Genomic DNA, 14,884 nt, shown 5'->3' with positions numbered 1-14,884 from the left:
CTACTCCAACACACACACACACACACACACACACACACACACACACACACACACACACACACACACACACACACACACACACACACACACACACACACACACACACACACACACACACACACACACACTCTTTCACTTTATTCCAAACTGGCTGTAGTACCCGGGATGGTAACTGTCTTTGTCTCTCTCCTAGTCTCTGTCAGTGTGTCGCTTTCTGTCTCTGTCTTTCCTTGTCTGTCTGTTTCTATCTCTCTGTCTGTATTTGTATCAGTCTACCTGTCTCCATCTCTGTGTCTGTCTGCTTCTCTCTCTCTCTCTCTGTGTCTGTCTCTGTCTCTTTCCCCGCCTGTCTCTTTCCCCGCCTGTCTTTGGCGGTCTCTTTGCCCGGGCTGTCTCTTTCTGTCTCTATACAACTCTCCACCGACATCATATTACCTCACACATAAGCGTCTTATACTAACAGTTTATTTTGTTCCTATAGCAACCACTGACAGTTGCTATTAATAGCCTGTAGCTCCCACCTCCATTCAGTTTAATGTAGGCAGGATTTTGGAGAGTAACTGTAAAGCGCAGGGTTAAATTTTCCCCTCAAAACATAGTCTGACGTTCCCTGAGTCACATGGGGTGTCTGTGCAAAATTTCGTGATTGTAAATGCGACGGTGCGGATTCGTTTAGTGGACATACATACACTGAGCTTTATGTATTAGATTGAGAATATATGGCATACAGAATGTCAGCCAAATACTGCTGCCCCGGGAAATCTGACAGGTCCTATGAGGGAGTTGAATGACTTTGAGAACGGGTCATTGAATACAAAGCATACAAATAGATAAAGAGCGGAGATATCATGGCTGTGTGTGACTACAGCTATTCATTGCTGCACTTGTTATCCCTGCAATGCTGAATGATTCATTCATTGTGCCAACTCCAGGGCTATGAGATTATATCACATGTGCACCACCATTTTTTTTTTTTCTTTCAGATTATACTATTAAAATCCCTAGGGGTTCTCTCCTGAAGACTACCCTGTCCATCCATAATGCTTTATCTGCTGTAGTGGCTCCCGTTCCTAATATTACAAGGATGGGCATATAATTGAATGGCCGCCAGTTCATAGAGCTGCCGGGATTATGTCTGGCTAACTGCCGCTTCCCCCGGCATAATCAGCGGATTGCCCCTGGGGGCAACATTCTGTAAGAGGCTGTGCCTAGGGAGACCTCTCCTTTCAATGAGCATCCCAATATTGAACCTTTCTGAACGGCCATTAAAAAGATCATACTATCCACAAATTCCTCCATAATGATAATGGGAAACCAGCAAGTGTAAATTATCCTAGGGATTATTTCTGCAAGAAAATGTTCAAAAATCTACTTGGTAATTATCAAGTCCTTTCTGCTCCAAGTTTTATAAATCTGCCTTTATGGCTTTTTTTTGCTGAAGATGAAAAGCAGATGATTGATGTAATATTTGCAATTGTGAATGTTGCGGGAACATTTGTAACATTTCTGCCACTTTCCTGCTGCGGATTATCCATGTTCCAGTGCTACTTTTAGTGTCTCTAATGAGAGGTGCTTGTGAATGTCTATTAGAGGGTCCTCATGTGTCCTCAGAGTCCTGCACTTTTAGGGTAAGTGCCCAGTGTTCACAACGTTCTGGATGTAGCATGCTTCAGCTGCGTCCAAAATGCTGCGATGTACAGTACAAGCACAGTGGATGAGATTTCTAGAAATACTATACGCTGTGGGCTGTACATGCACAGTGGGCAAACTGACTTGTGGTGCAGCTCTCCAAGCCCTGTCATGTCAATTATTTGCTGCAGAACCACAAGCGTCCTCCGCAGGGAGAACAGAGACCGCAACTGCCAGAGACCAGATTATGGGAGGAGCCATCTTCTTCAGCACCTTTTGGGTCACAATCATGTGCCTTGATGGTTGGGCTACTGTGCACTGCATTGTGGCCTCTGGGCTGCAGGTTGCATCCCCTTTCTATTAATAATAAAAATGGTTGCAGGTATTTAGTAGCTTGAGATTAGATATATGATGGTTTCAACATGAAAACTAATCTACCATTTTCTATGATCGCGAGGTTACCATTTCGGAGGTTGATTATTTTGGGCTGGGATGCTGTAATTTACAAGCCATTAGTGTATCGGGTTATTAAGGAGACAAATGCACTAATGGAGCTTTCTGGCCGTGCCAGAGAGCAGAGCTAAGCTGGATTTATACTGTCATTGCTGGGGGAGGAGGGTGCAGTGCTGTGTGCCTGCAATCCGCAGCATACAATCATGCCCTGCACAGCAACCCTAGGGGGTCACAAATCCTAAGGGTCTGGAGTCTGTGGATATCCTTACATCTGCCTGTCAATGACCAATCATTCTGGTTAATAAGCATCACGTAAAAATGGCTGTTCCCCCACAGTCCTTCATGCTCCTCTCCTACCAGCACATCACAAGTCTAGTCTTGCCATGGACATTCCTTGGTCGGCTGCCAAATGGCTTGGATGTGTGAGTGTAAAATTTCCAGCATACTATACTAACCTGAAAGACGTGCTAACCCCTGTTATACCATAAACTGCATTGCAGTGGGCACCCTGGCATGGACTTGGCACAGTAAAGCCATCAGATGTGTGCTGTCACATCCAGATCAGCCTTCTAGTACCGGATTCCATGCTGCTGCCACCTGCGGAGCGCCTGATACCTTTATATCCATAGTGGGCATTGTTGGCTCAGTCTCAGAGAATATCATTATAGAAATGGTGTGCAAATTCCCCTGCCAGTGGCCTGTTCATTGACATGAGGATTAAAGTCCCTGATACATCTGCCTAGTGGGAACAGACTGGCACCATGTGAAGGTGAGCAGAGAAGCCTCCATAGAGCCTGGCTGTGGATCACATCATACACACTGCTGCCCGCTGCGCGCTGCTGTCATCGCTCTCTGACTCAGTGTCAAAATGCCATCTGTCGTCTCCTGCAGTCACAGCCAGGAGCAAGGTTTTATGTGCAAGGCCTTTGAAACCGTTTTTGAGCACTTTAAAAAGCCTGTAAAAAAATGTCAAGTTTTAATAGGAATCAGAATTATCCTCCTCCAACTGTTTGCTTAAAACTGATATTATTCAGTCAGGGAGCAACGGATTCCAGAAGTGCAGGTGTGAATGTCCGTATCTTTCTGAGAGCGTCATGACCATGGGGTGGATCATACTGACAAATTCCCATTTGTTACAAGCATTAAGTGGCATTTTAAAGGTTGGGTATTTTTAATGCTACTTTTCATTTCCTACTAAGGAGCTTCCTATTTAAAGTGAACCTTTCAGGTGCAATGTGCACCAATAACCACGAGCAGTTCTGGGTGCATATTTCTAATCCCTGCCTAACCGTCTCTGTATCTAGTAGCATAGATAGATCGTTAGAAAAAAGTAATTAAGATCCTTTATAATATGCTAATGAGGCCAGGGACTAGTTGCAAGGGTTTTATTTCCCTTGGCTAGTCGACCCCCTTAGCATGTAAGCACGCCCCTGTGGGCGTGCCAAAATGCTTGTGACGCTGTACATTCATTAGCATGCTCTATTTCACCACTCTGCTGCAACCGCGTATAACGCTGGGTTTTGGCCCAGTGCGCATGTTCAGAAGTCCCAGATTTACAATCATGCGTACGATTAAGCCAGGTGTACATGTCTCCGCTTTAAATTGGTATACTGCGAATGACCAGAAGGCTGGGGACGTGCTGATTGTGTGCACTGAGCAGAAAACCAGAGGTGACAGCGACCATACCTAGATGCTGTGCATCCATTTGCATGTTAGCACACCCCTGTGGGCGTGATTACATGCTAAGGAGGCATACCAGCCAAAATAACCTAACACCCTTGCGATTAGTCCCTGACCTCAATAGCATATTATAAAGTATCTTTAGAAATACTTTTTTCTGAAGATCTGTTTATGTATGCTACTATATACGGGGACGGTTAGGGAGGGATTAGCAATATGCACCTAGAACTGCTCATGGTTCTAGGTGCATAGTGAACTTAAAGGTTCACTATATGAGTATCATTTCCATCTGGTTATATCCTGATGCAGTCTGAAGACTTCAAAACCCATACATAAGACAACTGCATAGTCTATTTTGTATACTGGAAGATTCTTTTGGATCTCCACCAGCAGCGCAGACGACCCACCTACTATTTCTTCTCTGGCATGGAAAAGAGTATTCTAAAAGGAAAAAAAAAATCCTAAAACTTGTTACAACTAAAGTTTTGGATGGCTCAAATTGTCATGCTGGTGCCATAACAGTGGATCTCAAATTTTAAAAGGAAGGCGAGGTGAATATTAAAGTAATAGCTTGGCCACACATTAGATGACAATGGAAGGAAGAACTGTTTTTATCCAACAGTTCAGATAACCACAGAATGCACAAGAAGTCAATGTTCACATGGTGAGTATGTGGTGAGTTGTTGTTGTTGTGGGGTTTTTTTTTTTTTATCTCTGTATTTGTAAGCCAAAATCAAGAATGGATCAGTCAGAGGAAAAATATAATATATAATATAAAATATGACCACGATTAGGAATAGCCGTATTTTCCTTTGTCTAAAACACTGCATTGTACAGTACCAGCACATAGGATGGAATTTAAAGAAATCTCCTACACATTGTGCATCTTTTTCCGCAGCATAAACAGACCTGTGGTGCAGCTTTCCGAGCCGCAGCATGTCAATTTTATGCTTGCGGAGACTCGTGTTCTGAGGGGAACACAAAGTGAAGATCCACTGCGCCCAGAATCCTGATCGTGGGCACAGATGCTGCGTTCTCCTGAAGAGAAAACTCGCTGCATCTAGAACACTGCGTGTCCTGATCGTGGGAGCGTACCCTAATAGAAACACGTCTGCATTTTCACCCACTCCTGGTTTTACCTACAAATACGGCGGTAAAAAACCCCTCATCAAATGCACGTGTGCATGTGATCAAACTGTCTAATAGATGAGGGTCCCTCACTTATCTCCAGACTGCATTTTGCCTTGTGCCAGTGTTGCCGGTTGCCCAACTTGCTCCATCACACAGACCGCCTCAGATACTTTCATTTAGGTGAATGAAGAGAACCGCACATGTAAAGACACCTGTCCATTGACAGAAGCCATGAGTCTGTGGTTGAGGGAATTCTTTTCTGAAGAGAAGTACAGGTCCTCTTGTGGCCTGGAAACATCTGTGTCATGGAAATAGCAGCTATTATATAGAACAGAGGTTCCCAACCCTTCTAACCTTGAGAGCCACATTGAGCTCTGAAAGGGTCTCCAGTCACTTCCAGCTCCTGCCCTCCTCACAGAAGTGACACCCTGACCCCCCCATTACTAGTATAATTACAGCAAAAGCTTTTCCACAGAAATCACACAGAGGCAGTATACCAAAATTCTGGGTTTCCTATCTTGCCCCCATCCAGGTCTGCTCTTCTATGTGGGGTACTCACAAGTCACCATCTTGAGACCTGCTCTTCATAGCGGTTTGCTAGACCCGGTGCCTGTGCACCAAGCTGGAAGACAGCCATGAGCCACACATCACGGGCTGGGACCTCTGATATAGAAGATATGCCCTAAGAAGGGACAATCAATGCACAGTAAAGGTGGTGTCACACACAGTGACGACGACAACGACGTCGCTGCTACGTCACAATTTTCTGTGATCTTGCAGCGACGTCATGTCGCTGTCGCTGTGTGTGACATCCAGCAACGAGCTGGCCCCTGCTGTGAGGTCGCCGCTCGTTGCTGAATGTCCTGCTTCATTTTTTGGTCGTCGCTCTCCCGCTGTGAAGGACACATCGCTGTGTGTGACAGCGAGAGAGCGACGAAATGAAGCGAGCAGAGAGCAGGAGCCGGTGTCTGGCAGCTGCGGAAAGCTGTAACCACTGTAAACATCGGGTAACCAAGAGAAGACCTTTCCCTGGATACCCGATATTTACCTTCGTTACCAGCCTCCGCCGCTCTTGCTGCTAGTGCCGGCTCCTGCTCTCTGCACATGTAGCTGCAGTACACATCGGGTAATTAACCCTATGTGTACTGTAGCTAGGAGAGCAAGGAGCCAGCGCTAAACGGTGTGCGCGGCTCTCTGCACATGTAGCGACGTTATGATCGCTGCTGCGTCGCTGTGTTTGACAGCTAAGCAGCGATCATAACAGCGACTTACAAGGTCGCTGTTACATCACAGAAAATGGTGACGTAACAGCGATGTCGCTATGTGTGAACCCAGCTTTAAGGGTATGTGCGCACGTTGCGTACTAGCCCAGCACCGTAAAAGGTGCGCTTCAGAGCCCAGCTGAAAAGCTCCGTTCTGAAGCGCATGGTGCCGGCGAGAACGTGCGCTCTGCCTGCAGCTCCTGCCATAGACAGAGCAGGAGCTGCCGGCAAAGCGCACGGAAGAAGTGACATGTCACTTCTTTTTGCGCAGCGCTTCGGCAGTAGCCGAAGCGCTGCGCTCTAAAACGCCACGTGCGCACGGCCCCTGCACAATCTCCATAGACTGTGCAGGGGACGCAGGACGCATGCAGTTACGCTGCGCTACAAAGCGCAGCGTAACTGCATTAATTTACGCAACGTGCGCACATAGCCTAAGTGTGTAAAAGAAGCTGATATAATTGGAATTTTCCTATCATATTTGGGATAGTTGCTCCCCTTCTTGTCCCCTTTGCTTCTGCATGTAGTGCTGAATGTTTCTGTATGGGATCCTGTCCACCGCACAGTTGTCTTGGCGGCACTGTAGCTTAGATTACAATGTGGCTGTGTATAATGGGAGCTGTCTCGCAGGATGTCTGCTGTTTTGTGCTGACATGAGTCTCTATATAGTATTTCCTAATGTGCCAGGTATGAGCTCAGCGCTGCTCTTGATGCCAGCTTACTCTACAGTCATCAGCAGGCTCAGTGCCAGTCTGACAATGCCCCTATTGCAGAGAATGAATCCATTTAGTCCATGGGTGCTATGTTTTCATGGTATTTGTTTCTCTTTTTGTGATGCAATTGGTGTCTGGGGATTTGGGCTGTGGAGATTGCCTTAGAGGCTGATAATAGAGGAGCTCTACTCCCAGTTTTGCTAAATAATAAGGTGTGAGGCCTCCGCCAGCAGTATTATTAGTACAATTTCTCTTCCCGAGCAGCAGTATTAAATGACATGCTAATATCATGCTTTTCCCGTAGAATAGGTTAGGAGAACGCTACATATGTACAGGGACACGATAGCCACATGTATAGCAAAATTCTTTTCTCCTGTCTATTTTGCCGCCTCCTCCTTTTTACAGAAAGCTAAACTCTCTCTTGTCTCCCCCCCCCCCACCTCCCCAATATAAATTGGGTTTGAGGTAGACCCTTTAGGCCCTGTGCGCACTGGAAAACGGAATTTTCTCAAAATTCCGCAGGCACTGAAAGATTACCGCACTCGCGCTAAAAAAAGTGACTAACCGCACTCGAAAACCGCATGCGGTTTTACCGCGGTATTGCCGCGGTTTTGCCGCGTGCGGGTTGGTACATGTGTTTTATTGCATTTAATGCAATAAAGCACATTGAAAAAAAAAATAATTTCCTTCTAAGATAGATAGTAGATGGATAAATAGACAGATTAGAAGAATAGATCGCTGCATTTCGCGGTAGTGAGTACACATTACCGGCCGTGGGAAATGCCCTGTGGTTACCTCTGCTGTCTCGCTGCGAGGCTGCATTCAGCCTGTGTCAGTGTCAGTCGCGGCTGGATGCAAGCATTGCAGGACGTGGATTACGCCGGAGCTGTGTGTTTGGGAGGGGTTAATAAAAGGGTCAACGAGGAGGCTTTTTTGTCTTTTATTTAAAATAAAGGATTTTTCAGTGTGTGTTTTTTCACTTTACTTACGCGTTGATCATGTCAGCTGTCTCATAGACGCTGCCATGATCAAGCCTGGCAATCTGTGATTACACAGAGCAGGACGACTACCTAGCATGAGACTCTAGTCCTGTAGTGATGATCTCCTGCTAATAAAACACTAAATTTAGGAAAACACACAGCCTGGTAAGTGGCATATCACTGGAATCAGGGTTTCTGCCCCTTCATAATGCTGCTTTCAGGTTACATAGCAAAAACCGCTGACTATTTCTTTTAAATACTCCCAAATCCCTATCCACTGCAGTAGATTTTGGGTCCCTGCAGCGGTGGTGAATGTTTATAACTTGGAGAAGATGTTTTAACTTGGTGGAGACGTAAAGCAACGTCAATCAACTGTAGAAGTTGGGAAGGGTTTAGAGTGGAGAAGCCAGGGCACTTTGTACAGGAGCACACAGCAGTTATGTATGGTGGGTCACATTGGTATGATTCCTGACCAGCTATTCTGCGGCATGGTGAAAACACTGACAATTTATCATCCCAAATGTGGGCATAGCTCTGATAGGTCGTAAGTTACAAATAATTTCCTTTTGTACATGTAAAAACATTAAAACAATATTGATATTTTTTTTTTTTTTTTTAAAGAAAGGTAATCATAAAGTTGTCCCATAATGTCAGTCTGTTCATATAACCTGATTTCTCTCGCTCTCTGTATTTTAGAGATCCACGCCACAGGTTTTAACTACCAGAATGAAGATGAAAAAGTGACTCTGTCCTTCCCCAGCACTCTGCAAAAGGGTAAGTGAAAAGGAAAAATGCATCCAATCTGGTCACTGCTGGATTGTAATTCTGGTGCCTTGTGTGAATAACTGAGTCCCCTCTAGGAGTCTCCTCTGTGCGGCCCCTAATCCTGCTCAGAGGTGCCTACTTAGGATACATTGCTCGCTTTATTCCTTCCATAGGTGTCAGATATGTGTTAGCCCTCTCCTGGGATCACATGCCTTTTGGTCAGACTTAAAGGGAACCTGTCACTAGAATTTTCGCTATGAAACTAAAATAATCCCCTTCTGCAGCTCCTGGGCTGCATTCTAGAAAGGTTCATCTTGCTACTGGGCCTCCTTTCAGACCTAAATAAACACTTTATAAAATCTTACCTTTTGGTATGCTAATGAGCTTTGCTGGCCACGGGGGCGGGCTGTATTGCGTTTGTTATTCCCCCTCCTGCCGCTGTTCGCCGTCCCCCAGTGTTGATTGACATAGGTGAGGCTGCCGCCCTCATGTTACTCAGTGCTCCTGAAGCTCCTCAGCCTACCCCCCCTCCCTCCCGTGGCCAGCAAAAGCTCATTAGCATACCAAAAGGTAAGATTTTATAAAGTGTTTGTTTAGGTCTGAAAAGGGGGGGCCAGTAGCAAGATGAACCTTTCTAGAATGCAGCCCAGGAGCTGCAGAAGGGGATTCTTTTAGTTCCAGAGCGAAACTTCTGGTGACAGGTTCCCTTTAATCGCTGTTAGATTTGTAGTTCTATTTTCCAAATTCCCAGACACCTCTTTACGGCTCTAACATTTAGTCTTTCCATGTATGTGCTCTTCTTTACTCGAGTTATTGAGTATCCTGTTATTCACCATCTAATAGTATTAGGCTGTATAAACAAATGATCAGCCTACAAAAGGGGGCTATAGAGGAGAATTACCCTATATCAAAAGATCTACAGAGTGATTATAAAAGATTCACCGCATTTTGCATTCATATTATTGCAAGATATAAATTTCACGGGGGGCGGGGCGATGTAGCCGACCAGAGAGGACGCATGGGAAGAGAGCTCCTATAATCCTGATCTTATCCTGGCAATTTACACCCGGTTACCTGATCCATTTACTCACTGACCTGCTGCTGTGACAGGAGACACCATCTGGAGGCTGCTGATTCCCACTGGAGCTATTCCCTGACTCCTGCATGGCGTTGCTGGATCTCCTGAGGCTGGAGAGTGTGGAGCAGCATCCATCTTCCCTACAGCATGCATTTCCACAGTGAGCAGCAGAGCATGACTCCAGAGAGCAGTGAGGAGTGACAGATTTATGGTCAGAGGTGAAGACCCAGGAGTGGTGAGCACAGGGAAGTTAATTCTCCCTTAGCTGTGTAAGGCTATGTGCGCACTAGGCGTTTTTGCCGCGTTTTTAGCGGCGTTTTTTACCGCGTTTTTGTGCTGAAAACGCAGTGACATTGCTTCCCCAGCAATGTCAATGGGTTTTCAGAAGTGCTGTCCTCACACAGCGTTTTTTTTTAGCTGCGTTTTTGTGGTGACCACAAAAACGCAGCATGTCAATTATTTCTGCGTTTTCCACTGCGTTTTTCACTCATTGAATTCAATGAGATGTTAAAAACGCAATGAATAACGCATATAGCCGCGTTTCTATGACTAAAAACGCAGCTATAAACGCAAGGGGTGGGCACTACAGTGACGTGTACAGGAAGAGGATTCCTTCTGTTGGTAAACACAGAAGCATGAATCCTCCCGGTACCGTCACCGCTGCCTCCACCTCCCGTCCTGTGCATGTCAGCTCCGTGCGGCGCCATGTCTGGGCGGGAGGTGGAGGCAGCGGCGAAAACAAAAGTGAACAGTAGAAAAATAAAAAAATGTCATATATACTCACCTGTCCGCAGGGTCCCGGTGCCATGCCCGCTCCCAGCTCCTCCCGGTCCCGCCGCTCTGGCTGTGTGCAGTCTCCCCGGGGCAGGACCTTGCTTGCAGGACCTGGCGCTGATCACCTGATGCAGTCACCTGACGCATCAGCTGATCGCGGTGTCGCCGGCTTTTTCGCGCCCGGCCGGCTATCAGCTGATCCTGCCGTCAGGGGACTTCATCAGCTGATTACCGGCAGCTCCGGCAGCGATCGGACGGGATCAGACTCCTGTCCAATCGATCGCTCCAGGAGCTGCCGGTAATCAGCACAGCACATAAGTGAGTATTTTTTTTTTTTTTTTTCTACTGATGCATCAGCTGATTGTATAATCGGCTTTTATACAATCAGCTGATGTGTGATGTGATTCAGGCACTTGATCCTGACACATCATCTGATCGCTCTGCCTTCCAGCAAACCGATCAGATGATATTGGATCCTGATTGGACGGCGCGGGACCCTGACCCAGGATTACTGCGGAGGGGGGTTTATTTCAATAAAGATGGAGTCACTAATTGTGTTGTGTTTTATTTCTAATAAAAATATTTTTCTCTGTGTTGTGTTTTTTTTTTATCATTACTAGAAATTCATGGTGGCCATGTCTAATATTGGCGTGACACCATGAATTTCGGGCTTAGGGCCAGCTATACAGCTAGCCCTAACCCCATTATTACCTAGCTCGCCACCCGGCTTCAGGGCAGCTAGAAGAGTTGGATACAGCGCCAGAAGATGGCGCTTCTATGAAAGCGCCATTTTCTGGGGTGGCTGCGGACTGCAATTCGCAGTGGGGGTGCCCAGAAAGCATGGGCACCCTGCACTGTGGATTCCAATCCCCAGCTGCCTAGTTGTACCCGGCTGGACTCAAAAATTAGGCGAAGCCCACGTCATTTTTTTTTTTTAATTATTTCATGAAATAATTAAAAAAAAAGGGCTTCTCTATATTTTTGGTTCCCAGCCGGGTACAAATAGGCAGCTGGGGGTTGGGGGCAGCCCGTACCTGCCTGCTGTACCCGGCTAGCATACAAAAATATGGCGAAGCCCATGTCATTTTTTTTTTTCTTTTTGGGCAAAAAACTGCATACAGTCCTGGATGGAGGATGCTGAGACTTGTAGTTCTGCAGCTGCTGTCTGCTCTCCTGCATACACTAGTGAATGGAGGATGCTGAGACTTGTAGTTCTGCAGCTGCTGTCTGCTCTCCTGCATACACTAGTGAATGGAGGATGCTGAGACTTGTAGTTCTGCAGCTGCTGTCTGCTCTCCTGCATACACTAGTGAATGGAGGATGCTGAGACTTGTAGTTCTGCAGCTGCTGTCTGCTCTCCTGCATACACTAGTGAATGGAGGATGCTGAGACTTGTAGTTCTGCAGCTGCTGTCTGCTCTCCTGCATACACTAGTGAATGGAGGATGCTGAGACTTGTAGTTCTGCAGCTGCTGTCTGCTCTCCTGCATACACTAGTTCTGCAGCTGTCTGCTCTCCTGCATACAATGAACATTTTGAAGAAGGAAATGACATCAGACCTTTTTTTTTTTTTTTTTTTTCATCAACAATCTTTAATGGCATTGTGCACTGATTAAAAACGCAGTGAGCAAAAACGCAGCAAAAAACGCACCAAATCGCGGCAAAAACGCATGCGTTTTTGCCGCGTTTTTTAACCGCGGGTGCGTTTTTTAGACAAAAACGCACATAAAAACGCAGCGTGAAAAAAACGCCTAGTGCGCACATAGCCTTACTGGCAGTCAGTGTGCAGCACATTAGGGGGGCCGGCTGCAGTGTGGAAGACTTTAACCCATAGAGTGCTGGAGGGTCTGGAGTGTGTGCCTTGAAAAACGGGCCCTGCAGATTTTTCCTGACACATGAAAACAAATAAGTGACACATATTGAAGTCCCCACGCTGCACAGGCCTGCATCATCCTGGTAAATACACCCTGAGTGCTGTGCTGCCCTGGGACTCCCTTCATTCTTATTATCCACCATATAAGTGGCTGTTTTCCGGCTCAATGGACGTGGTGAGGAAGTGGAGACAGACATATTACTAAATATACATTATAAAGGCACAGATTCAGACGCACGGGGGCACGATAAGAGAGGGGTGCAGAATCAGCAAATCCCCAGTGTATCAATATGAGTCCCCCTAAACAAAGTGGAGCTATTGACAAACTTAAGGAGTTCGCAAGGGGTGGTCAGGCAGATGCCCCTAAAGCCAAGAGAAATGCCACCCCAAAAGGTCAGGCACTATTGGATGACGGGTCAGAGGATAAAGATGATTTAACCCTGAGGCAGGTGTATGAACAGCTTCTGCAAGCAATTTCTACAAGCAACAGCTCCCTCACAGGGAAAATTGAGCAGGGACATTCAGAGGTGGGCCTCCTGCGTCAGGACATGCAATCCTTGAGGGCCCGAACAGCGGAAGTCGAGACGCGAGTGTCTGAACTTGAGGATCAAACTGTAACACTCAAAACAAAAATGACCACAATGGCCGGATCGGCAAATGCATGGCGCCAGAAAGCAGACGATCTGGAGAACCGCATGCGTCGAAACAATATACGAATCATAGGACTGCCAGAGCGCTCGGAAGGTCAGCATCCGGAACAATTCCTGGAGGAGTGGCTGAAATGTAATCTCGGAGATGAGTTCTCCTCGACATTTGCGGTGGAGAGGGCGCACAGAGTTCCAACAAGGCCTCCTATTCCAGGCGCGCCACCACGTCCCTTTTTAGCAAAGATGCTCAACTACAGAGATAGAGACACAGCACTCCATCTGGCCCGACAGAAGAGCCCACTCAAGTTCAATAATGCTGCCCTCTCGATCTTTCCGGACTTTTCGGTGGACCTCCAGAAACAGAGGGCCCACTTCATGGAGGTGAAGAAGAAATTAAGGGAGCGGAACATCATCTACTCTATGCTGTACCCTGCCCGGCTCCGCATAGTGCATGAAGGGTCGCCTCTGTTTTTTACTACACCTGCTGAAGCTGAGGACTGGCTACAGGTACACCCGAAACCTAAGGGGCAGAAGCCATGAGATTACTTTCCTAAGTGACATTTTCTGTGCCCCCTGGCGACCCTCTTCTTCCATGGTTGCTTGAAGCCCCCTTTGGAGACAGATGGGACTTCCCCGTGCCTCGAGTGATGGAGGAATTTGCCAGGAATTGGTTCTTGTGAAATGGGAGCCCTATCTTGTGCACCCTTATACCACCTATACCAGGACACTGTATTCAGTGGTGGTATCCCCATTGATGTTTGAAATGTTTTACAGGACTTATCGGAAAGGTCCTGAAGTTCGATATTGGTTCTATATGTTTACAGCTGCAATTGCATTAACTTTTTCTTTGCAGGGACAGGGTTAACCACACTTAATTGCAGGGCAGAAAGCGTCTTATACCTGGGATCCTGGTTCTATAAAAAGATCTGTGATATGGGGTCAGAGCTAATATTTATGACCTGGAATGTCAGAGGCCTTAAATCGCCCAAAAAACGTATTAAGGTATTCTCCCAAATTAAGCAAGTCAAGACCCAACTGGTGGTACTGGTAGAGAGACTCACCTCACACGGGACACAGCCAGACTAGTAAACAAACCGTGGATACAATGGTCGGCACATGCGTTCCACACCAGCTACTCCAGGGGTGTCTCTCTATTGGTCCATAGACATATCCGTTGGGAAGTGAAGGTGGTGAGGCGTGACCCGGAGGGGCGATTTGTGTTTATATATGCGTCTATAAACTCTAGAGATTATGTGCTGTTATGTATTTACAACCCCCCGCCAGCTCGCATCTCCATTCTTAAACAAGCAATGAGCTTTGCCCTCAATTATCCAGATGCGTATGTGTTATGTATGGGGGATTTTAATCTTGTGATGAATGAGGAGCAGGACAGGTTTCGGATGGATGGAGGGGGACAACATTCGGCCACACACTTGACTGATTTGCAGCAATGCAATATACTTACCTGTTGTCGGTGGGGGTTGAGTCGGACCCCTTGCCAGCCCAGGATAGATGGAAATCTCTAATTCCCTCTCTACAGGGAGAGGAATGGGAAGAGATATTGGAATCTCCGACTGCGGTATCCCCTTCGGTTAATAATAAGTTGATTCAATGCTACATTGTCCACCAGGCATACCTTACTCCAACTCGATTATTTAGTATGGGCCGTTCTCGTACATCGGAGTGCCCGAGGTGTCATCTCTCAAGGGCAAATTTCATACATATGATCTGGAGCTGTCCCAATATATCTTCGTACTGGCGGGGACTGACATCTCTGCTGACATCGATTGTGTCGATTCCTGTTTTGTGTGACCCTTTGATATGCCTGTTTGGGGTGGTGGAGGAAGAGTCCTGGGATCATTACATGACAATATTCCTCAGAGAGGCATTGTTTCTGGCTAGG

The 14,884-nt window shown here is 46.6% G+C and overlaps 1 protein-coding gene across 1 annotated transcript in view; it reads left to right on the top strand.

Moving 5' to 3' along the window:
- The window catches only part of NPEPPS (aminopeptidase puromycin sensitive), a 111,143-nt gene that overhangs the window by 36,861 nt on the left and 59,398 nt on the right, over nucleotides 1-14,884 (top strand). The window contains exon 3 of the mRNA XM_075350076.1: nucleotides 8,542-8,619. Coding sequence (XP_075206191.1) covers nucleotides 8,542-8,619 — 78 coding nt within the window. The remainder of the gene's footprint in view (nucleotides 1-8,541; nucleotides 8,620-14,884) is intronic.

Source organism: Anomaloglossus baeobatrachus, chromosome 5, assembly GCF_048569485.1.
Source record: "Anomaloglossus baeobatrachus isolate aAnoBae1 chromosome 5, aAnoBae1.hap1, whole genome shotgun sequence".
NCBI lineage: Eukaryota > Metazoa > Chordata > Amphibia > Anura > Aromobatidae > Anomaloglossus > Anomaloglossus baeobatrachus.
Note: the sequence above shows the minus strand (reverse complement) of the source record. Positions and strands in the feature narration are given on the sequence as shown.